The sequence below is a fragment of the Mesoplodon densirostris genome, chromosome X, assembly GCF_025265405.1.
Source record: "Mesoplodon densirostris isolate mMesDen1 chromosome X, mMesDen1 primary haplotype, whole genome shotgun sequence".
Lineage (NCBI taxonomy): Eukaryota > Metazoa > Chordata > Mammalia > Artiodactyla > Ziphiidae > Mesoplodon > Mesoplodon densirostris.
The window spans coordinates 39,216,618-39,242,595 of record NC_082681.1 but is presented as its reverse complement, the minus strand read 5'-3'; the positions used below and the strand labels follow the sequence as shown (position 1 = coordinate 39,242,595).

The 25,978-nt window shown below is 39.2% G+C and overlaps 2 protein-coding genes across 2 annotated transcripts in view; one reads left to right on the top strand and one right to left on the bottom strand.

The window, feature by feature from the left end:
• Positions 1-25,978, bottom strand: part of TRPC5 (transient receptor potential cation channel subfamily C member 5) — a 132,417-nt gene that overhangs the window by 85,421 nt on the left and 21,018 nt on the right. The window contains exon 2 of the mRNA XM_060086790.1: positions 18,338-18,859. Coding sequence (XP_059942773.1) covers positions 18,338-18,859 — 522 coding nt within the window. The remainder of the gene's footprint in view (positions 1-18,337; positions 18,860-25,978) is intronic.
• On the top strand, positions 6,716-7,045 carry TRPC5OS (TRPC5 opposite strand). Its single transcript, XM_060086791.1, is given in 1 exon segment — positions 6,716-7,045. A coding segment is annotated over 1 exon segment (330 nt).

Sequence of the window (25,978 nt, the reverse complement as noted above, 5' to 3'; positions counted from 1 at the left end):
AGCATACATAAGGTGAAATACATCAATTTTAAGGGTACAGCTGAATGCTTTAAAAAAAAACATACGTAATTATATTGACAGAATATTTCCAGCATCCCAGAATGCTTCCTCACATTTCTTCCCAGTCAATAATCACCCGTCCCCCACAAGAGGTAACTACTACATTCACCTTTGTTCTACAGATACATTTGCCTGATCTTAAATTTCATATAAATGGAATTATATGGTATGTACTTTTAGGCATCTGGTTTCTTTCAACATTCTCGTACATGTATTTTTGTGAACATTTGTAATCTTTTATTTTATATACTTAGGAGTAGAATGACAAGGCCATTCAATAGAGGTATGTTTAGTTTTAGTAGATACTGCCCAACAGTTCCAAGGAAGTTGTACCAGTTAACACTTTCACCAATAATGTATGAGAGTTCCAGTTGCTCCATGTTCTTCTCAGTGCTTGGTATTGTCAGGTTTTTTTCTGTTTTTTCAATTTTAGCTATTTTGGTGGGGTTTTGTGTGTCTCATTGTCATTTTAATTTGCATTTTCCTCATGAGCAATAATGATGAAAATCTATTCATATGTTTGTAGGCCACTTGAAAGTTCTCACCTGTGAAGTGCTATTCGATTCTTTGTTCTATTTTTAAAAATTGGACTGTTTATCTTTTTCTTATTGATTTGAAGGAGTTTAAAATATATGTATGTATTAGATACAAGTCCTTTGTTAAATATATGTATTGTGAATATTTTCTCCCAATCTGTAGTTGGCCTTTTCACCCTCTTAAGGTGCCTTTTGATAAATTGAAGTTCTTAATTTTAATGAAATCCAATTTATCAATCATTTTTAATAGTTAATGCTTTTGTGTTGAATAAGAAATCTTTAACTACTGAAGGTCACCAAGATATTTGCCAATGGTTTGATTTAGAAGATTTACTGTTTTACCTTTCATGTTTAGGTCTATGGTCCATTTCAAATTATTATCATTATTATTATTATTATTATATCCAGTGTGAGGTAAGGGTCATGGTTCCACTGATTTATTTGTTTGTTCTTGCGTCACTACCATGCTGTCATATAACTGTAGCTGCATAGCTAGCCTTGATATCTGGTAGTATATGTTCTCCAATTTTGTTCTTCCTTAAGATGTTTTGGCTATACTAAGCCCTTTATATATCCTTATACATTTTAGAATCACTTTGCCTAAAATACCCTTTGGGGATGGTTTTGAGCTTATTAACTCATTAGCCTCCCTATGTCCTCTCAACTTCAAAATCGTTTGAGGGAGAGACCAGTAGTGTATTTGTGGCAGTCTCCCTCCCTGTAGTGAGAATTTGTTTCCAAAGTACCACGAGGCTTGGGAGACTTCACTCAGACTTTTCCATGCATGTGCTAGGCTAGAACTCAGCTAACTTCAGGTGAGGAAAATTAGCCCTGCATTTCAGGCTTCTCAAATTTCCAGTCCATTATGCTAACCTCAAACTTTATGCAGATTTCTCATTTTCCTCAGTAGACTCCCTCTGCCTTGGTGCCAAACCTCATCTTCAACTTGTGCCCAGAATTAGCAAATGTCTCAGTGAAGAAAAAAAGTCTGTGATTATCAACATTCTTACGAAAGACTCTTCACTCTGAAATTTTAGTTCATCTTGTCCTTGTTTCCACAGATCGCAGATATCTTTAAAACCTATTAATTTTGTAGTTTATCATTTTGTTGTTGTTTTCTAGTTGTGACGGGAGCACTCGCATCCCATTTGAAAGCGAAAGTCCAGTAAATGTTTGATGGGCATAACCTTGACCCTCTCATCCATCTTGGCTCTATCACAGGTGAGTAGTTTATGAGTGGGCCAATTCAGTAGGTCAGGGGAAGGGCAGGTAAAATGGACACAACATTCCTGTCACAGATGATGGAGATTGCTGAGGGGACTGAGCTGGCTCTCTCCATCCCTCTGCTTTGGGACTCACAGTCAACTTGGAATTCAACCAGTTTCCAGGGATGGGAAATGAGATTAACATTTTGAGTTCTATTCCTGCTTAGAATGCAATGTCAGCTCTGGCCTGAATAAGGCAAATTTTCCTCCTATAGGCACCTGAATTTGTGCCCTCTGGCACAGGACTTTAGGAATCATACCTGGGCTGACTTCCAATTCTGTGTCTTCACTTACCATGTGGCGGTGGGCAATTTATTTAATTTCTCTGTTCCTCAATGTTTTCATCTGTAATATCACAGTGTTATCAAGTGGATTAAATGTACTAATATTAAATAAAAGTACCCGAAGTGTAATAGGTCTTCAATAAATGTGAACATTTATTAGAATACTTATGGCCATGTCACCTCATCTGATACATAGTTTTTGAGGCTAGGGATCATGCTTGGTCACCTTTTGGGGGTGAGTAAAATTTACATACAGCAGGATGCACAAATATTAAGAGTACCATTCAGTGAGTTTTGAAAAATGCGTAATCTTGTATAACCCATCACCTCAGAAAGTTCTCTTAGCCTCTTCTAGTCAGTTTCCACTCCCCTAGATGCAATTGCTATTTTGATTTTTCCACCATAGATCATTTTGCATTTTCTAGAATTGCATATGAATAGAATCATACAATATATATTCTTTTGTGTCTGGCTTCTTTCATTAAGTACAATGTTTTTGATATCCATCCATGCTGTTATCCCTATCAGTAGTGGCTTTCTTTTTATTGCTGATTAGTATCATATTGTATGAATATATCACAGTTTGTTTATCCATTCTCCTTTTGATTGACATCTGGGCTCTTTCCACTTTTTTTGGCTATTACGCATGAAGATGCTATAACCATTCTTATAAAAACCTTTCTGTGAACTTTCATTTCTCTTGGGTAAATGCCTCGGAGTAGAATTGCCAGAACTGGATAGGTGCTTGCCTGGTTTTATAAGAAACTGCTAGACGTTTTCAAAGAGGTTGTACCATTTTATACTCCCATAAGCATGTGTGAGAATTTTGGTTCCTCTACATCTTTGTCAACCTTTGATGTTGTCAGTCTAATTTTAACCAGTCTAGTGAGTATATTGTGGTATCTCATTGTGATGTTAATTTGCATTTCCCTGATGACTAATGATATTGAATATGTTTTCATGTGCTTATTAGCTACTTATTTTTCTTCCTTTGTGAAATGTTTGTTCAACTCTTTTGCCCATTTTTAATTGGTTTGTTTGTCTTTTTATTATTGAGTTGTAGTAGCTCTTTATATATTCTGGTTACAAGTTCTTTGTCAGAGATATTTTTTGTGAATATTTTCTCTGTGCATTGCCTGCTCATTTTATTAACCATGTGTTTTGATGAATTGTTTTATCTTTGTACCCCCTGCTATCCATGAATATTTGACACTTGATAATATTTACTGAATGAAAGAGTTAAAAGTTGTTCCTCCCTCCCTTCTTCCCTTCCTTTCTTTCTTTAACAGTACTTACCGGTTACCTACTCTGCGGCAGCCTTTCTTCTATGCCTTGGGTATACAGCAGAAAACAAAACGGACAAGCTTCCTAATCTCATGGAACTTCATTTTAGTCTATATGTATGTGGGGTGGGGTGACAGACAGAAAAACAGATGAATAAACAAGAAAATATGAGGTGATTATAGGTGCTATAATGTAAAAATGCGCTGTATGCAAAACGAGAAAGGGATGATTAAGAGGCTTTAAGGTTGGAGGGTCTGAAATCTGAGGAGATGATATTTAAGCTGAGACCAGAATGACAAGAAGCCATTTTTTTTTTCTGGGGGAGAGGGATTCTAGGCAGAAGGAACAGCTAATAAAAGGGTCCTTAAGGTGAGTTGGGGCTAGGTGCAAACTATCCAAAATACACCTTTAGGCAAACACCTTAGGTTCAGGGTTTGGTTGCTTTGGAAATTATCATAACTGGAATAAGCTGATGCTATACACTTACTATTTCCTAGCACTGCAGTACTTGCTAATTTCTCAACACCCTCCCTGCCCTCGCCCCATCCCCAGCTCCTAGGTTCCAAGATGCTTTGAAGATAGGAATTGTGGATTAGCTAACACAGTGGTCAACAGGGTTAAGGCTAGGTCAGGAATATATTTTTTCCCATCAAAGGTGACCAAGAGATAGAAAAAATAAACCAAGGGTTGCATAAATAATAGATAACTACATTTGTCTTTATAAGATAGCAACATATGAAGTGTTCTACCTCTCTGCTTTTTACATTTAGATTGTGTCATGTAAAACTCTGTAAATACATCTATTTGATTAATGGACTATAATTTGTTTCTAAATTTTGGCCAGCTTAGGGAGAGATGGAAGAAAAGATGATGGGAAGGGGTAGTGGAAGATGGAGATACAGAGAGAATGAAATAGAATGAAACACATAGGTGAATAAATGGAGGTGTATTGACAAAGAAGATTAATAACAGAGTCCTAGAGGGAGGTAGAGAAGCTGAGAAAAGAAACTGGGTGAAAGGGAAGCCGAAAGTTAAATAGGTTTTGTGTGAGTATGTTCCTATTACCCTCTTGTGCCCTTGGGCTACTGGCACTGTAGTAGTTTATTGCTTCCTTTGAAAAGTTTGATGGTGCCCTCTACTACTATTTCACACACACCTTACTTCTGTGTCTTTCTTCTGATGAGCTGATTCATGCTCTACATTAATGCCAAATTCCTCTCATGATTTTTTACCATTATTTCCTTCCACTAGATTGCTTTTTCTCTAATCAAAAAGCAGAGATCCTGTGAGTTAATAAACTGCCATGCATCTAGTACCGATTCTCGCATATTTCAGGTGGAAGTTGCCTCCAACCAAAATTATGCTTTCTGGTTATTACGGTTAGGACCCTTATCATCAGGATAAACCCCATGTCTACTGTCAGGATTTTGGGCAAAAAAAAAAGTGAGGTTCTGATAGGACTTATGCTAGGTGAAGATAGTATATAACTGAGTGGGTCAAACCATACCCTGTGGAAACTAGCAAGCTCCATGTGAAAATCACAGACCATCTGGCGGATGATTTGCTCTACTCCAATAAAGGCCTAAGAAGTACAAGTCGCTGTGGTAAAGCCTGTGGCTTGCTGGGCCCCACTCTGGTCAGAACTGCTGGAAACAGGGCAAAGGTAGATTTGGCAGTATCCTAAAAGAGGGAGGTGGATGGTTGATTCCTAATACTCTCCACTGGGAAAAACTTGACTGAGGCTGGAGAGAGGAAACCAGCTCAATTTGCAGGGCTGGTAGCTAGAAATTTAATGTGTATATATGCCCAAGAAAACAACTGGCCAAAAGAACATAGCTGCACTAATCAGCTGTGGACTGGAGATATATGTTCTAATAAATTGAAAATTATAGACTGTCCTACTGCAGGAGAAAACAATCTGGTGAAGGGAGATATGAAAAGAAATCAATAAAAGGAATTTAGCAATTCATGTAGGACATGTACCAGCTCATCAGAATGGAAAGACAGAATAATCTATTTAGAATAAGAGGGGAGACAATCTGACCCCCGCCAAAACTAATACAGACTCTGCAGTCTTGGGAACTCCCAAGTCTCAACTCAGGTCCCATGTCAGTTCAATTTAAGGTTGCAGATTGGGCATGTGAAAGCTCAGGGCGTGTGGACATGAATATTCTAGGTAAGCAGAGGAGAAAGAGTGGACAAAAAAACCTATGAATCAAAGAAACGAGTAAGCAATATCAGCTATGTTGAATTACTAAAAACTTGAAGCCTCAACAAACTCATTTTTAAGGGGAACGGGGGATGGTAAACCAGACAAATGTGATAGGTAGATTATATTGAGCCATTCTCTAGATTTTTAAGCAAGGAATATTACCTTAAAGAGGTATAAACTTAGGAATAGGGCTTGTAGAGCACACAGGCATACAGATGAGAATAGTATGACCATGGCTTTAGACAAATTTAGGAGAAATAGCTGCTAGATATGGAATATTGGCAGTGATAGGAAATGACCAAAGAACTAACTTTATAACAGAAGTTATATAAAATTTGGGAAAAGACAGAGAATGTGGGACTTTCATTTACCATAAATTCCCCAGACTGCAGGGGCAATCGGAAACTTTAATGAATGAATTATTAAAAACACAGAAAGAACTTAGCAGCACCAGATATAAATGGCAATGAGGCAAAGGTACTAATAAAACAAGATTAATTGAAAGACTCTGAGTGTATGTATCCTCCTCAATAGAGATGTTCAAGAAAGATAGACAAACTACCTATGCTCACTTTGTTCTCAAATCCCATAAGAAGAGGTAAAGACCATGAGAAGTGTAAAGGGGACTATGAGTAGTAGAGCCTCATAAGGCCATCAAAAAATGAGGAGCAATAGCTAGGGGTACATTTTCAACGTTATCCTATAGCCAGAAACTGTATGATGAAGAAAGGCTCAAGGATACTAACTCTATATTTCTCTTTTCTATTATTAGATCTGCTCTTCTGTTTTCTCTTGGCTGTGGCAATCTGTCTGATGGTCATTATAATAGCAGTTCACTACCAATACAAACAAGAGAACCACATGTAAATTTTGTGGGAGGTTCACCAAATTTATCAAAAAGTACTGTAGGACCACTGGCCTCATTCTGTACTTGATCATCATCATATCAACAACCTGATTTCTCACCCAAACCAACCACAGAACTATTGCCAGCCTCATAGGATCCATTGTCACCAAGAGCCCATTTACTACAGCTTTTAGTAATATTTTATCTACTGAGGAAAGCACAGAGGCATGGAGTCTGTGTCAATCTCTGTACTAGTTGGTGGACTTGCTGATTGTGTAGCCCAGTTAACTAGAATAGCTGAAGAGCTTCTACGGTTGATTTCACAAGAACCAGTTCCTTGTGAAGAGCAAGATGACAGAGCATAACAGATAGAAACAGATGCACCTCTTTCCGAGGAAGCTTCACTGCCAGACCTTGCTGATCTCTCAGACTTAGAATCGATACTTACACAAAGAGAAGACGAAGACTTAACCTTTGATACAGATCAACCTATGTTAGATATAGATGAACTATATGAAGACGTACTCTCTAGTATTAACAATGACTTAAATAGATAAAACCTCATTTGCCTCCACCAGCTTGTGAAAACTGATCATTTCTCTGTGTCAAATACATTCTAATTTTTCTGAATGTTAGCAATAACAGTTTTTCTCCTAGTTCTGCAGTTTCATTACTAATCTATTCTAGAACAAGCACTATTTGATTTGCTTCTGGCAGAGGCTGGTCTCTTTTCTTCTTTGTATTTATTTATACGAAAAGCTCTGACTTTAGCAATAGGGTTCTTTCTTTACCTGTACTTGTTCTCCTGTTAGGATTCCTGATAATAGGAGCAAACACTAGCAAAGAAAAGAAACTCCTTACCTAACAATAGAGTGAAGACCTGATGAACTCTATCACATCTTGGGACCCAATTTCACCGTTCTACAATGAGTGGAAACTAAAAGGGGAATATCCTTCAGGATGACAGTATAGTGAATGCATTCACATTAACAGGACAATATTGGGGCACTTTTACTTGAAAAGATCGCACTACTTACTAGGCCTTTCGGACAGAATGTGTCAGCCAAAGGATGCTATAGCAGAATGGGGGAAATAATTCTAACAAGCAGCCATCTACCAGATAATAAGACTGCAAAAAGCTTTACAGATAACTCTTGCCAGGGAGAAACCTTTGAAAAAGCTGAGGCCAAGAAGTTCCAATGCAGGACTGACTGTTGCCTCAAATGCTGACCCATATCACAACTACTCTGCAACATTGTTGTTCAAATGGAAATGGCAAGTTACACCAAATAACAACAGGAGAGAAGTACTAGTACTAGAAGGGCTAGACAGAGCCCTAACAAGGACTATTTGCCTATGGAAAAGTCAAACACTTATGGCATAGGCTTAGAGATGATGGTCCACAAGTAGAAGTGGATAAAGTACAACTTCTTGGGTATAACTACATTTATAAAGAATAGCTGATAGGCTTGTTATAAGGGAAACTGCTTCAACCTTGACAGAAATCTTTACTACTGAGAAATGGGAGCAATAATGAATTTAAACAAAATGTGGACTGGTTATACCCACAGTAATTCTACAGCTACCAGAGGGGGGAAATGCAATAGTTGGAAGACCCCCATATCAAAACAGAGAGGGACCAAATACACGTTCAGGAAATGCACTGATCATACTAATTGCATGCCATAGGGTACCCTTACTCCATTTGGAAGAATAGCTACCTTTCATACAAGCCTGTGGACACTACGGTCCTTCTTCCTAGAGAATGGCCTTTGCATCTTACAATATGGGCAACAACTAGGTAAAGACATAAAAGTATACCATTAGACAAAGTGGTATATGAAAATTGTGAAGAAATGACATGTAGAAGTCAATCCACACTCATGGGAAACCAGATTATACCAATTCACATAGAGTCCTAAAGCATATTATAGTCAAAGGGATTAAAAAGACTTTTAATACAGATGGCTTCAGAGCTAACCAACATGACAGATGCTGCATCTAATACTAAGTGAGCTCTGCATACACAGATTATTAGCTACCTTTAAAGGTAAATGGGGAAAGTTATAGACTATATAACCAGATCTTATTTGGATGAGCAGTAGCAGGAGAAACATAAGTCAGTTTTGCCACTGAATTTCAGGATAAGTTTATTTAACAAATTTAAGAAAGAGCTAATAGCCAAGGCATGGAAGCATCCTAAATGTCCATCGACAGATGAATGAATAAAGAAGATGTGGTGTGTGTATATATATATATGTATATATATATATACAATGAAATACTCAGCCATAAAAAAGAATGAGATAATGCCATTTGCAGCAAAATTGATGGACCTAGAGATTATCACACTAAGTGAAGTAAGCCAGAGAAGGACCAATATCATATGATATCACTTATATGTGGAATCTAAAAAAAATGATACAAATGAACTTATTTACAAAACAGAAACAGACTCACAGACATAGGAAACAAATTTATGGTTACCAAAGGGGAAAGAGGGTGGGGGAGGGATAAGTTAGGAGTTTGGGATTAGCAGATACAAACTACTATATATAAAATTGATAATCAACAAGGTCCTACTGTATAGCACAAAGAAGTATATTCAATATCTTGTAATGATCTGTAATGAAAAAGAATATATGTGTATTACTGAATCAGTTTGCTGTACACCAGAAACTAACACAACATTTTAAAGCAACTATACTTCAATAAAAGTTAAAAAAATGATTGCTGTATCAAGAAAAGCTACACAGACTCTCTCTTTTTTTTTACTTTGTGTTTTTACACAGACTCTTAAAAAATTTTTTAAATTGAAATATAGTTGCTGTACAATATTATATAAGTTACAGGTATACAATATAGTGATTCCCAATTTTTAAAGGTTATACTCCATTTATAGATATTATAAAATATTGGCTATACTCCCTGTGCTGTACAATATATCCTTGTAGCTTATTTTACACCTAATGGTTTGTACCTCTTACTCTTCTACCCCTATCTTGCCCCTTCCCTCTCCCATCTCCCCACTGGTAACCACTCTATATCTGTGAGTCTGCTTCTGTTTTTTTATATTCACTAGTTTGTTGTATTTTTAGAGACCATTTTGAAAATCAGAAGAACTTATGGAGCTACTGAAAAATATTAGTATGAGAAAGTTTCACAGTAGACTGGGAAGATTGATAGAGTAGGTGAGGATCCAGGAGACTTAGAGGGGTGAAGAAAGACACAAAGAGGAGAAATAAAAGTTATATTACAAGCAACTACTGTGGATAATTACAAGCCATACCAGACAGCAGATTGAGGGACTTTACTGCTGCAATAACTGGACAAACTGAGCCTTACTTGCCCAAGGTAGGCCACTCTATACACTGTGTCCAAAGTGGTAAATAATAGATGCAGTGCAAAGGAACTATGCCAATTAACCTAAATAGAGCAGTGGGAAAACAAGAAGTAACCATTTATCCCACCATTCCAATAGGAAAAGTTTTATAAGGAAAAATAGTGATTAGAGTTAAATAAGGAAATCTATATATGTAGCAACCAAGAAGAAGAATAACAGAGTAACTGGATAAAAGTTAAAGGATAGAATCTATGCTTTAATTAAAGGTTTAGAAACAGGGAAGATATACACTCTCCACTAGAAATTTGGACTTCAGGAAATTGGGCTATAACTTTGTGTCAAAATGAAACTCAAGGCATAAATACTTGTGCAGGATCAGGAAACATATCCAAGGAGAGAACATCAATCTGCTATGAATTCTATTTGATGAGCAATTTAACTGTAAATGGAAAGATCTGGTACACCTCAAATAAGATGGATACTGAAGGGTAGCTATTCTTCCAAGTAGAACTCTGGAATATGGACTTCATAACAATTACACAACAGATTAGTGTGAGCTTGTTAAAATTTTTAGTAGTAATGAGACAACACAATCAACCACACTTACTCAAGCAAGTCATCGAAATACATCAAAAGAAATCTGTGAGAGTACTCCAGACATTGAAACAAGATAAAGCTCGAACCAGCCTATAAAACACGTAATAGTGAACATGATCCTTAGGTGTCAAACGGGAAGATGCTACAACAGTGTAATATGTGGAACTATCTAGCCTTTTGGCTAGATGGGTTCACCTGGAAAGATTATACTATAATGACACCTCAGGATTCGATAAAATATATTGCAATGTTTGCTTTGATTGTGTGATTATATATGTTTATGAATTGTTAAGATGTTACCTTGCTCCAAGCAATGGATTGTTGTATTAAGTATGTTTGCTCTTACAGAACAGAATTAAAAGTAAAGTTAATAGTGATAAGAAATAAGTGCAGGAAGTAAGAACATACTTAGGAATAAGAGCTAGCAGGGGAGGTATTTTTAGGAGAGAGAGAGGAAAAGTAACAAGTTGTCAACAGTTATGCAGCCGTTTATGGTGGAAAACCATGGTATAGAGTTAGTTCCTAATCGCATTTATGAACCAAGCCTTGTTTTTGTCATATGCAAATTAGACAACCCTAAGTTGTTAATATTGATAGAAATAATTGGTTGGCAATTGACACAGGTCATGCACTTAAAATCCCAGTTAGAGGAAGATGGATTAACTAACTTGGCAGTCCACTGATTGGATACCTCTGATTGGAATCCTGCATCTCCCCTCCAGTCCTTTATCCAAACATTTCTGGATCTTCCTGAGAACAACACCAAAGTCAATTCATGTATGGCATGGCGGGATAGAGAGGGGGATAGGCTCACCATTCTAAGACAAATTTAAGGTGTGAAAACTAAGGGAGATAGGCTGGTAGATTGCAGTGAATTAGGAAGCATCTAATTCTTCATCCCTGTGTGCTTTGGCTAAATGTGTGGGAAGTTGTAACTACATAAGTTACATTCTTTTTTTATTTTTTATTATTTTAGTTGCATTCTTATGTATGATGATTACTGCTAGTTATTAGATTATAATTGAATATAGTCCTTATTAGCTATTGGTCCATACCATTTTATTGTTACATGTTTTAACAAATTTGAACTAATAAACTTTCATTCACAAATCAAAGAACTTGTGGTCATCTTAAATTACCTGGTGGTGAATTTGGAGGCTACCAAACCAGCATAAAAGAACCCCTCTCAACAGAAGGTGGAATATACTCAGAGAAAGTATTATACCAGGAATCTGAAGTTCTTCTGGCTTTGTCAGATAGATAGTCCTAACACATCTCTGAAATATAGTTCTTTCCTGTTTGTCAAATGATAGTTATAACTTTTTTGCCTACCTTCAATGGTAATAAGGAACACACAAAATGATATAGTTTTCAAAGACTTTGGTTGATATATCTGACAATGGGAAAGAATACATGAAATCAGAACTTTTTAGGAATAGCTGAAAAATGTCTATATGAAAATACCTGAAAGTCTATGTGACATGTAAAGATTATCCAGTACTTTTGTACCTGTTTTCTAAGGGATTAGAGCTTCCTTATTTCACTCGATGTCAAACTTATAGTTGGAATCAGTTTTTGTTTCATTCTTTTGAGCTTTTTTTTCCCCACCAAGTTAAATTCTACTTGGGAGTCTACTCAGTTCTTCTAGGAATAGTAATGAGGAAAAAACAACAATGAAAAAGCCACCTTTCAAGAAATAGTGAATTATATTCCATTTAAGGCTAAGATTTTGTTCCTGAGGAAGTTATGTAACTCTGCACATTATTAACCCACTATTATCCAGCTAGATTTATTTTTTATATCAAAGATGACTATTGTGTTCGTGTATTGACAGCCATATCTTAATAGACTAGTGGTATTTAGCCATTTTGCCTAGGGTATATGTCTTATTTTTTTCAAGGACCCTACCCCTCATTTAAAACTTGTTTTTCTTCTGACTTTGTAATCCTTAGCTCACAAACCAACCAACCAACCAACCAACCAACCAAAAAACCTTAAAAAAAAAAGAAAAAATAAACTTTAGTTCCTGAAGTTATTTGGGAGCTATTTGTATTGACAGATCCATCGGTCTGTATTTGTATTGACTATCCATCGGTCTCAAGTGTCACATCTCTTCAGGGTAATAAAGAGTCTTTGTAGGTGATCTCCATTTATACCCCTGAAGAATGAAACTTCATTTTAGCAAGGTAAGGAAAACCACTGAACTCTTTACCCCTTGTCACAATTTCATCTTAAAGACCCTAGTAAAATGCTGAAAGCATCTCAAGAGGTATTTTTTAGTTTAACACAAGCATTCATGTAAAGTAGACAAGGGAGTCACAGGTAGGAAACACAACTTCAGTGTTTCAGATTCCTTTAATCAAAGATGCCATTAACAAAATCTGTTGTTGAAAACACAAATACACACGCCTCTAGGTGATAACAAATTCTGGCAATACTGATCATTTTTAAATAGTTTTATTCTTAAACTTGAGGAAACATTGGCTTTTCTTGAAACCATTATCTTCTAAATTTTTAATATTGGCAACTCCTAACTTCCAATTTTGGAAAATCAATTGTGTTGCAGCTCATTTTATAGAGAAAAATATTTTGGTTTTTTTTTTTTTTTGAATAAAGCTTTTTAGCTCAAGGTTTAAGAGACGTAGAGACATATTGTCTGTTTGCAACTTTTGATGTGAGCAGGCTTATCTTTGGGTACTTTCACCTGATGAAGGAGTCTCTAATGTTCCTCCCTTATAATACCTCCACCTGTTGAGAAAATTTTGATTTCTACTGGGAATTTCTGCCCTGTTGGAATCACAGCAAGCTTTGAAAGAAGACTGAACAGGGTGTCAGCAGGCATGACATTAGAAAGTGGAGAAGTGGTGTATCTCCTTTTTCCTGCTCTGAGTATAGACACTAAGAAGAAACCTATCTATTCTTGAAGATAGACCCCCATGGTCCAACTGGAATCAAGCATGTAATCAAGTATGAAAAAGAAGACAAAATTTCTGTTTTAGCTTAGTTGTCCCACTCCCATCTACAGGTTGTTTCTCCTTTGAATAATTCTGGTCCTGGGAGATAATTCTTGTCTAGCTTTCTTAAGGGCCTGAAGGTCATCTAGAAAAGGTCATCTAGACACCTTTAAGAAAGTGTCTCCAATTTTTTAGGAGCTCGTAACATGCAACCCTCAAATTGAATGTGTTCCACCAGACCCTGGAGTGTGACTCACTTAAGATGTGAATATATTTTTCTTCTTGATGAGTAAGCACACATAAAGTATATGCCTTCAAGGAATCTGAGGAATTTTATCTAACATAGCAAAGCTGAGTTCATTTGCTATAGATATAATAGAAGGATAAAGTCAGTTTTCATTTGTTTATTTGTGTCCATCACATTCTACAAAAGGAGTTTGTATGATGAGAATTAATGATCAATGATCGTGACCTTTTTTATGCTTGTGGCCTTAAGCACTGTGTGTATGTTTCACTTTTTTAATGGCTAGGTTATGGATATTTATTGAAAAAACTTATCAGTCTGCTTCCTTAGATCAAGAGCTTCTGAGAATGAAGTGCTCAGAGATACCTGAATTATTAGAACCTCAGTAACTCACAGGACTCTGCTTCTTATCCAAACACACTAAACTTGAAATGACAAAAACACCCCTAAAATAAGGACATTGCTGATTTGTTCAAGGTGAGAGTATTCAGTCTTAAACTTGACATGTGGGTTTGAATAGAGAAAATTAGAGACTATACTCATTTGAGACTCAATGGAGATTTTTAAAATCTATAATTCACAGGTTGGGAAGGATTACAGAGTTCTTTAGTGGAAATGAAGTTACAATTTAGAAGAGAAACTAAACTAAAATTTATCTGTGGTCATTGTTAAGATAACTTGTCTAGGTCCATCCACCTCACTACAAATAACTCAACTTATTTTCTTTTTATGGCTGGGTAATATTCCAATGTATATATGTACCACATCTTCTTTATCCATTCATCTGTCAATGGACACTTAGGTTGCTTCCATATCCTGGCTATTGTAAATAGAGCTAATGGGGCTTCCCTGGTGGTGCAGTGGTTGAGAGTCTGCCTGCCGATGCAGGGGACACGGGTTCGTGCCCCGGTCCGGGAAGATCCCACGTGCTGCGGAGCGGCTGGGCCCGTGAGCCATGGCCGCTGAGCCTGCGCGTCCGGAGCCTGTGCTCCGCAGCGGGAGAGGCCACAACAGTGAGAGGCCCGAGTACCGCAAAAAAATAAAAAATAAAAAATAAAAATAAATAAATAAATAGAGCTAATGAACATTGTGGTACAGGACTCCTTTTGAATTATGGTTTTCTCAGGGTATATGCCCAGTAGTGGGATTGCTGGGTTATATGGTAGTTCTATTTTTAGTTTCATAAGGAACCTCCATACTGTTCCTAGAGACTGTCATCCAGAGTGAAGTAAGTCAGAAAGAGAAAAATAAATACCGTATGCCAACACATATATATGGAATCTAAAAAAAAAAAAAAGTTCTGAAGAACCTAAGGGCAGGACAGGTATAAAGATGCAGACATAGAGAATGGACTTGAGGACATGGGGAGGGGGAAGGGTAAGGTGGGACGAAGTTAGAGTGGCATGGACTTATATATACTACCAAATGTAAAACAGATAGCTAGTGGGAAGCAGCCGCATAGCACAGGGAGACCAGCTCGGTGCTTTGTGACCACCTAGAGGGGTGGGTTAAGGAGGGTGGGAGGGAGACACAAGAGGGAGGAGATTTGGTGATATAGGTATATGTATAGCTGATTCACTTTGTTATAAAGCAGAAACTAACACACCATTGTAAAGCAATTATACTCCAATAAAGATGTTAAAAAAATAATAAAGTATATTAATAGTCACCACCACCAACAAAAAACCCAAAAAACAACAACAACAAAAAGAGATAACTTGTCTTAGGAAATGTTGAGCTAAATATGTAAATTCTAAAATAATTCTGAAGTCTCTGGCCATGGGACTAAACTTTGGGCCATATTTGAGTTTATGTGACTCTATGAGGGTATATTATTTTTCATGAAATCATTGACATTGAAGTTGACAGTCACTCATTATCCTTGCTGCATTTGCTGCAAACCTGGAGTTGAAGTTTGATGTGGTCTGACTGAAACAGTTCAGTCTATCAAATTCCAAAGTTCTCATTGATTTGATTCACAATGATGAGTGAGTACCACCAGACCTAAAATTGTTGATCTCTGCATAAATACAGTGCTTTTTGGATTACCTTTGTGTTACTGCTGAATATCCATAATTTTAATAGCTAAAAGATGCTACTTTGCCAGTGTTATGGATTGAAAATAATGTGGTCTGTAAAATATGAAACTCTAATTGTATGGGCTCACTATTGAAAGAAAAAGTAGACACCCCAAAACTTGCCCGTCTTCAAAAAATGACTCCTAGTGGTCATGATTGCACAACAACATGAATGTACTTAATGGCACTGAACTGTATATTTTAAAAATGGTTAAAATGGTAAATTTTGTGTTATGTATAGTTTACCACAATAAAACAAATGATCCTTTCCACTTTAATGTACACAGCAAATAGACTCTGAGACCAACTTTGGAATCTCTGATGTTTAATTGAGAGAGCAAAAGGAAATATCAACCTTTGCCACATTCAGGTTGGTCTAATGATTGATAGATAAGAAATATATCATATGAATGTATAGAAACATGGAGATATTCTGTAATAAGAGAAATTATGAAATAAGGGACATGGAGGACAAAGTTTTAGAAAAGTAAAAGGACTAAAACATGAGGGAAAAAATGATGAGAAGCTTAATGAGGGCTGGAGGGCAGTGAATGTAGAACCCAAGGATGACTCCATGGTCATATGCTAAGCAGATCCACAGGACAGTGAGGAAGTCATCACAGTGGTTTCCAAATGGAGCAGAAACTGAAACTGGCACATGATGATTATAGGAGCAGAAGGGATCAAGAGATAAAGTAACTGGGAGATGGTCTACCAATGCAAAATTGATGAAATATTGTAATGAAACTGTTTGAAAGTAAATACTTTGTCAGTTTTCAGGGGGATGAGGGCCTTCAATTATGGAGTTTATCTGCTATCCAGTGAGGTAAGGAATGCAAACTTTAGTTATATTCTGCAATATCCATTTTTAACACTTCTATTCCCATTAACCATTTTGTCATCTGGAAGCAATTCATATTCTAAACATACTTGTGATTTTTTTTCTTACACTATTATAACAATTTATGTAAAGTGAAAGCCACACTGAAATCATAATGTACATCATTAATTGAAATATACACATATATAAAACTGAAGAAAAGTCAATTAGACCTTATAGCAGACAACTTAACACAACTGCTACTACATATCAACAGTAGGGTGGCAAGAGAGAGGAAGGGGTAAGGGAGGGGATGGCCATTGGTGTATCTATTACCTACAATTTTAGTACACAGAATCAGATCATATATACCCTGGGTCCCCTGTGTGTAACAATAAAAATGAATAATAATAGCAGGTAATATTTATTGAATGCCTAATATATGCTGAATCTTGTGCTATGCATGAGTATATAACCTGTTTTGTTTAAACTTTGTATTTCTCTAGGGAGGTAAGTACTCCTACTATCCCTATCTTTCAGAAGAGAAAAGTGAGGTTGAATAACTTCAGACTTAATGAGATTACTTAAAGCAAGTAGTTGCAAAAACTAGGATAAGGAGACTCAGGGGTGGGTCTATCCATTTACTGTCTCCCCCATGGAGCCGTTAAATCTCCATGTTGCTCTTTTGTCATATTTTATCCCCTTCAAGGTTGCCCCAGTACTCATTTCTGCCTCATTTCAGAGGGATAGCGTTTTTTTTTCTTGTCTGAGAGAAAGGGACCAGGTGAGCACACATGTGATTTGCCTCAGAGCCTGGACCCATGAAAGGATGGCGCTGCTCATTGCCCTTCACACAGCAAGCACTTCTCAGTTCAACCCATTTGAATCTGACTCCAGGTAGCATTGGAAGAGAGATGGAAATGGACATTAAAGTACGTTTATTTTCATAATAGTCCTATGAAATGGAGGAACTATTGTCATCTCCATTTTATGAGAAGACTAATGTCCTGAAATTTGAGGGACTTTCTTCAGGTCGTACAGCTGAAGGCTATTCCATCCTCAGTTGCTCTGGCTCCAAAGTCCCTGCTCTTTCTACCATGCTTCCTCCTTAAAGAGCTAAATGAGGCCTGCTAGAAGGCTCCCCCAAATTGTTTGATAAGATGGCATAGAACAGGGCTTCCCTGGTGGCACAGTGGTTGAGAATCTGCCTGCCAATGCAGGGGACTCAGCCTTCTGCAGAACCACACACCCTCTGTGTGACTCTATCTTTCAAATGTACGTCTCAGCTTTCTTGCTGAGGGGCTACCAAGGACTTAGTTCTGTCAACAACTATCAACATCCAGACAGCAAGCCCTTTGTGATCACTATTGTCATGGCCCCAGTATATAGGGTAGGATCCTTTTTATGTGTTCTCAGAAGTTCTTCCTCAGAGCCCTTATGTTAGTTTGTAATTATATATTCACTAATGTGATCATTTACTTACTGTCCACCACTAGCTTGTAAGCTCCGTGAAGGCAGGGTTATACTTGTTTTCTGTATCCCAGACCCCTAAAACAGTGCTAAATAAGCATTTGTTCAATGAATGAGTGCTTTCCCATCATAGAATCAGATTTTTCCCTACTTATCTGGCCATAAAGAAAATACGCAGAGGTTGTATGTGCCTTGGATAAATATGGGCCTCACTGTTTTTGAAGCCTGTCTAACCATTTGTTTGGTGGAGAGCTAAGTGGTAGGAAAATGCTGACTCTTGGTCTCCTGCTCTGGACTCTGGAGGCCTTAAGCTTCCCCCAAAGCAGAGAAGAACTCAGCTTACCTCTTTCTGATGGTATTTGATGGCCACCTTCAGCTTGGCTAGGTCATGGTACTTTTGAGGGTCAAGCTCTTCACTGTGGTCATCTCGATGGTTGAGGATGATCTCCAGTTCCCGGGAGCTCCGAGCCTGGTCCAGCAGGTCTTTGGCAAAGAGCTTGCACTGCTGGGAGAGCTCCTCATACTCAGCCTTGAACTCATTCTCCATCTTGCTGAGCTCCTTGAGCTCCCAGCCCAGGCGGAAGGCAGTTAGGATGGGGTCCTCGCTTGATAAGGCGATGAGTGAGGGGCTTGCCAGCGCTTTATAGATGTTCAACCGGGAGCGGGAGTGGCGCAGGCTGTCTACCTCTGAACTGGACACACACTCCACACAGTTGCAGCGGATCTGGTGGGGCCGGGGGATAGTGACCCGTTTTTGGACGAGCAATTTGATGATTTCGTAGTTGTTGGTGTGGGCAGCAAGCATGATGGGAGTAATGTCCGGTGTGAACTCAGAGAACTGGGTGTCCATCATCAGAGTGGGGACCTAGGTACAAGAAAATGAAAAACACATAAAAGGGCAGGATTAAGGCTTGGAGCATAGAGCCCATCAAATGTTAATGATTCAGGAACTGGGGTCACCAGTTTTTTGGTTAATTCTTCTCCTTATGAATAGCTAGTTGTGAAATGCTTACTGTACACCAGGCATACAGCACTTTACATATATTTACTCATTTAACCCCCACAACAACCTCGTGAGGTAATATTCTCCCCAAATGAAGAAGCTGAGTCACACAGAGTTTAAAGAACATACCTAAGGTTACTCAGCTTTAGGTGCAGAGCCAAGATTCAAACTCAGACAATGTGACTCTGGAGCTTGGCCCTTAAATTATGCCAGTTCCGTCTGAGGCACAATGAGGGGTGGTACAGAGAAGTAAAGGGTATTTTTCCTGGAATCTGGTTGGGTATATCAGACTTCTATAAATTGGTAAGTAGGAGTATGTGTTCAGTTCCAAATGAGCAGTAGAGACTGCAGAAATATTTGTTTGAAAGGCTAAAGACAACCAGTAATCTTAAAGCCCATGCCACTAAATCAAGCCCTGGTGGCTGAAGAGAAGACATTCCCAAATTGTGACACTGTAACTTCAGGGGATCAAAGACCAAAGCCAGACAGTGTTCCTCCAACTTCCTGTAGATCCCAGCAAGGTAGAGAGAATCTGTTATTGTCAGGAAAAATTACTCTGTAAATGAGGACCTCCAGGCTTGAGGTTACCAATAGCAAAAAGACCTCTGATAAAATTGGTATGTTCAAGTTTCTATTTCTAAACTTTGTTCCAAGATAAATGTTATGCAAATAAAGACTGGCTCACTTTCAGCTGTGGAGTTTGAACTCTGTAACAAATACACAAATAAACAATTGACTCTTGACACTCAAAAAAAAATTGGTATGTCCATGATGTGATGCTTGGTGTAAGTAGCAGCTATAGGTGAAAGGTATGGGGTTCTTTGGGTGTTCAGGAGCATACACTTCTGGGTGAGTGTGCAGACTCTGATCAATGAATTAAAAACAAATCTTTTGACTTTAAATTGTGTCCTTTGGGACATGCTACACCCAGCAGAAGTTGCTCAGTGTGATAGAATCTGGAGCTAGACAACGAGGAGAACTGGAATAGTCTGAAGAGTCTTCATGGAGGGGTGGAGCTGAGGATTCAAAGCATGGATAAAATTCCAGGAAACTGTGAAATATTGATCTTAATACATTTTTTAAAAAAGCTCCAAATACTCAGTTTAACTGGGGAGAACAGAACGTGGATGATGGAGATTCTCATGGAATAGACAAATACTGTTTTAATCGCTAGTTTCTTTTTACTCTTAAAAAATTATTTTGGAAACCCACAGTTGCTGTCAAATTGACAGAAGGATAAGCTACAGTTTTCATCATCTTTGCCTCCTTCCCATCTTGGATGAGGGATTCCCAAGCAGAGAAGTGGCCAGAAAACAGGGAGTGGGAAAAAGGTGGAGGAGAAGAAAGTGGAAAAGTTTGCAAGAAATCTGTTTCCTTCACGGGGTGGTTACATCAGCCTCTGAATAGTTGAGAGTTCACTACACGCTGGTCATCAATTGCTTGGATGGAGCAGCGAGTAAACATTGTTAAACATTTAGAGGGAGCAGCTACAAACAAGCAGCAGGAAGTGAGCAACTGGCTTATAAAGTAAATCGGACACAGGAAAGAATAATCTCAGAAATTGACATAAACCTGCAGGCTAAGGAAGAAGTAGGTCTGAATGGGCCTGGTAATGAACATAAACACACCAACCGGCATAAAGCCTAGAGGTGGGAGAGATGGCACTTGAGCAATGTATCATAGTCTGCCTGGGAAGAAAGGAGCTCAGATCTGGAATCTGCCCCTCTTCGGTGGGCAGGGGCATTTTTTAATCTCTATCATGATCTAGAGGTGGAAATGGGGGGTTGAGGGAAGACGGCTTATGGCACAGGATTCCCTGGGTTAGACTGGAGGTACATGTCTGCTCCCTACCACGATGCTCTTCCTGTCCACTCTCTCTACCCACTTCCTTGCTCTTTCTTCTCTTACTCTTTCTTCTCCTCTATGTCAATGCTGACAGACCTGTCCAAGACACACGTGGTACTTGTGAATAATGCTCAGCCCCGTTTGTGTCATGGAGCTGAAAGGTTGCTGTCTATGCCTAGAGTATGACATGCTTTCCAGAGCCATCTGGTTCTGTTGTCTTTGACTTGGTGCTCAACAAGGAGCCTCTGATTCTCCATTTGTCTTTCTGGATACATGACACCAGAGAGTAAATCTTTTCAAAAGAAACTGGTCGGCAGTGACCAACCATGTCCTCCTACCAAGACCGCCTTTTCTCCTCCAGTCAGCCTTATCATTCACAGATTGCCACACCCACCTCATTCACTGCTCTCTGTATGTATATCCTTGTGGCATATCCTGTGTGGATCCCCACTTCACTGCCACTGAAGGGCCACTGTAAGCCCTGACTTCTTCCGTAGATCTCCCCTTAACTTGATCCCACCCCTTACTGACCACCCAGATGTTGTGGGCACTAGGTTATATCCAAGATGTCACTCTTCTGATACAGGCTTATATTAGTTTCTAATTATTTGATACATGTATTTCTTGCTTCTTCAGTCAGGCTGTGAGCTCTCCGAAGGCAGAGTTGTCTTAGTCTGCTCTTGTTTTCCCCATAGCCTCTAGCACAGTGCTAGACACACAGCAGGCACTCAGCTAAAAGGAATTGGTTTTAATTCTCAAATTAAGACACTGGCTCTTGTTTAGAAGCCTGGATCCACACAGCTGGAGTCCGTGTGAGCTAGTGTCCTTGGATCTTTCCTTTCCACATCTAGCTGAGAAGGTAGATGTTCTAAGACTCTCAGGAAGGTTAGCAAATGGTCTCTATAGGGAATACCTTGAGGTCACAAAGACCCAGGACCGTCCCTGCTTGTCATGTCCACAGTGCTATTGCTCCAAGATGGAGACTCTGACCCAAAGATGACATATTTCTACTCCTCTTCCCCCTCTGCTGCTTCTCCTCATCCTGCTGCTCTTCCCTTCCTAGACTGTGCAGGGACCATGGACTCTCATCAGGACAGCCACGGCAAAGAAAGAGTCTATCATTAGGGTCAGAGGTTTCTGATAATAATCAGGACTTTGTAATATGGTCTACAACAGGGGCCAAACAGATAACAGGTCACAGAAATAAAAGCTAAATGTGGGGACATATGCATAATTTGGATGAGTAAATGGTAGGTGTTGGTGAGCTGTGGAGCACATACCCTCTCAAAGAGGGCATCTGCTGCTCAGCCCCTTGTGATCAAATTGCTGTTATGTGCATGAATGAGGACCCAGTGTTGTCATTTTTTCAAGAAAAGTCAGAAATATGGATTTGGAGGTAGAATTTCCTAAAGTCTTCAATGTTGGCTCAAAAAAGTTAAAGATAGTGTGCATGCCAAACAAAGTATATATATGAGGCAATTGAGGTTTGAGTGGGCCACTGTGTGACCTTTGAACTAGCACAGAAGTTGCTAGGAGGAATGGGAGAGGAAGCTGGACATTTAGGCAGGGGCCAGATAATAAAAGGTCTTATATGCTATGAGAAGGAACTTAATGTGATCTGTTGGCCATAGGGAACCACTGAAGTATTTTAATCAGGAGAGTAGTGTGGTTGAACAAGTGTTTTACAAAGATCAGTTTGGCCGAAGTGTGGGGAATTGGCAGTGGTATATGTGCTGATAAACGTTTAACAAGCAGCTTTCCATTAAAACAAAACAAAACAAAAACAAAAACCTTGATTTGTAGTGTTTGCCAATTTCTGTGGTGTAAATACTCCCACTGTGGCCAATTTCAAGCTACCAACATGACATCCTGGAACACAGAGTTGGGAAGAGATGCACACAACCAGTTCTCACCAGCTGGTGTAAGCCAGCTCCAGCACACCATTGGATGAGTTTCAGAAAGATAAAACTACTTAAAAGATATCAATAGTCCAGGTGAAAAGATGGCAAGATCTTAAACTAGACAGTGATTCTAGAGATGATAGAAAGGAACAGATTTAAGACATTCATTGAATGTGTCAGGTAGTACTGCAGGGAGAAGAAATCAAGGATGTCAGGTTTCTGCATTGCATGCCTGATTGAATGGTGGTGTCACCATTGGCGATAGTGAATACAGGAGGAAGAGCAGGTTTACGGTTTAAAGGAAGTTCAATTTTAGACATGTTGAGTTTGAAGTACCTATTGGGAGAGTAGCAGGAAATTGTATAACTCTAGCATGAATGTTGAAGGAAAAAGGTCAGGGCTGAAAAGGTATCAATAGATGTGACAGTCTTCAGCCTATAACAGTAGGTTGAAACCAAGAGAGTGTACGGGGTCAGCCTCTTACCCACCTTGGCTCCCGAGCACTCTGCCCCAAGGACTCAGCCCTGCCCCAGTTTCCAGAGCAATTAAGGCTTGAATTAGGAAGTACCCAAATGACCAGCCTCAGCCTCCATTCCAAATTCCAATCTTTAAGGCTCTGCATTAGGGTACTTACCCCTTTTGGATAGTTTCTGAATTCCAGCTTCTTCCCTACCTGTGCCCTAGTTCATAAAACAAGATTTCTCCCTGGATCCCTAGTCTTGAGTTTCTGTTCACACAACTGGCCTAACAGCCCAGGTCTAGTATATTTTCTGGATGATCCATGCCTTTGACTATCTTTGAGTTGTTTTACAACTCTTCAAATTGTAATGAAAATATTTCTTGCCTGGCAAAATACGATTGACTTGTGCATCTATATGCAGATTTCTTTGCATCTATTTGTAAATTTCTTTCAGCATTCCTGATGGCCTATATCAGGGTTAGCAAGCTTTTTCAGTAAAAGGCTAGATGGTAAATATTTTAGGCTTTGTGGACCTTACAGTGCTGCCACTGTAGCAAGAAAACAGTCGAAGGCAATATGAAAAGGAATGGGTGTGGCTGTACTCCATAAAATTTATTCACAAAAACAGGTGACAGGCTGGATTTGGTTTGCAGGTCATAGTTCGCAGACCTCTGGCCTCCTGGTTTCCTCACTAATTAATGAGTGAAATAAAATCTTAGACATGTGTCCACTTGTGTTAACTTTAAATTTGTATGAGGATCAGGATTTAACTTTTTTATTTTTAAATTATCCTTCAACAGCCATTTTGTGTTCAGATTGAGGACAGGTGGCAAACTGAATTTTATTCTTTTCTTATCAAGTTTTGCCTTCGCTTTGAACTCCAAAATTATACTGAACGATCTTGAGCTTCCCATTAAAAATCATGTTTTTTTAAAAGATAAAAAAGGGTGGGGGTGGGCTTCCCTGGTGGCGCAGTGGTTGAGAGTCTGCCTGCCGATGCAGGGGACACGGGTTCGTGCCCCGGTCCTGGAAGATCCCACATGCTGCAGAGTGGCTAGGCCCGTGAGCCATGGCCGCTGGGCCTGCGCGTCCAGAGCCTGTGCTCCGCAATGGGAGAGGCCACAACAGTGAGAGGCCCGCATACCAAAAGAAAAGAAAAAGGGTGGGGGTAGGGGGAGAAAAGGGAAGGAAATTAACACACCAAGAAATTAGATTTGGTTCATATTATCTACAACTGTACTTCTAAACACACCTGGTACATGAACCGACTTGACTGAATTTTTAAATTTGCAATGATGTGGGCTTAGGGCATGGCCACTAAAGAAGTTACATTGCCTGCCTCTTCCTGGGGCTTTGCATTCAGGCCCTAATAAGTTTGCTCCTGGATCTGCCCTAGGTCTCCCTGTTGAAAAGCTGGCATTTTATGCTAGGATCCTTCTGGATTAATGAAAATGAGACAGAGTCACTCGTCTCAGAGCTCATCGCATAAAACACCTGCAGTACAGTGAACACTGAGCGAAAGCCCACTTCTTCATATTTTCAGCTAAATTCCATTGCCAGAGGACACAACAGAGGAACAGATGATGCTCTACTTCCACTCCCAGGACTGGCTAGGGCTTTTGCAAGGTTACTGTTCTCAAGGGGCCCAAATGATACATTCATTTCCATTAACCTCATCACTGGACACAATCTGCTAATTGGAATTCTTCTGAACCCTATTGTTACCAGCTTTAGGCAGGTGCACTTGCTGGAGTTTATCACAGGCTTCTGAAATTAAGCCCCCCATTTGTAATTAATGGGAAGACCCTTATCAGGAGCCGCCTCATTCATACCCACAATGCCGGGTCATAGGCTGAACCTCTCCGAGTGGTACTTCCTCACACAGCTAGCCTGATAGCATCATGTTGGAAATGAATCTCCCATCTTGTGCCAAGATTTAGTGAAATTGAAATACCTCTTTTCCACCTACTGGGTCTCCTCTTCCCCACCCTAACATGCTGGATAAAAATCAATGTTCAGTCTTTTTCAGCAGTCCAAGGGACTATTGGAAATGAATTTCATTTCTCTGTATTACTCAGAAATGAAGAACACTAGCATCTAATCACGTCACATGACCAGCTGCCCACTCTGCTGAACCTACAAGGTCAGTTAGCTAGTAGTGGTGATGCATGAGATACTTTGGAGCGGCCATTGGTGTCAGATGGGAAATAATTTGTTTCCCAGACTATGGTAAAAAGAGAACCATTATAATCAGGATTCCCTGGATCATCTCAGCTGATTTCAAGGTCAAAGTGTATATAATTTAGATTGGAAGACTAAAATGGACAAAACTTATTTGCGGGCAATGTCACAGAATGCACCTGATGTTTTTTTTTTTTTTTTTTTTCTTTTTGCGGTATGTGGGCCTCTCACTGTTGTGGCCTCTCCTGTTGCGGAGCACAGGCTCCGGATGCGCAGGCCCAGCGGCCATGGCTCACGGGCCCAGCCGCTCCGCGGCATATGGGATCCTCCCAGACCGGGGCACGAACCCGTATCCCCTGCATCGGCAGGCGGACTCTTAACCACTGCGCCACCAGGGAGGCCCAACACCTGATGTTTTAAAAAAGTCAATATTTACATGTAAAAATAAATAATGTATGTAACAATGGCCAGCATTAGCCTGATTAGCAGGGGTGAATATAATACAAATGGCTACTGGTTATTGAGCACTTTCCATATGCTAGGCACCATGCTGGAGTATCTCATTTAGTCCTCACCATGGCTCCGTGCTATAGG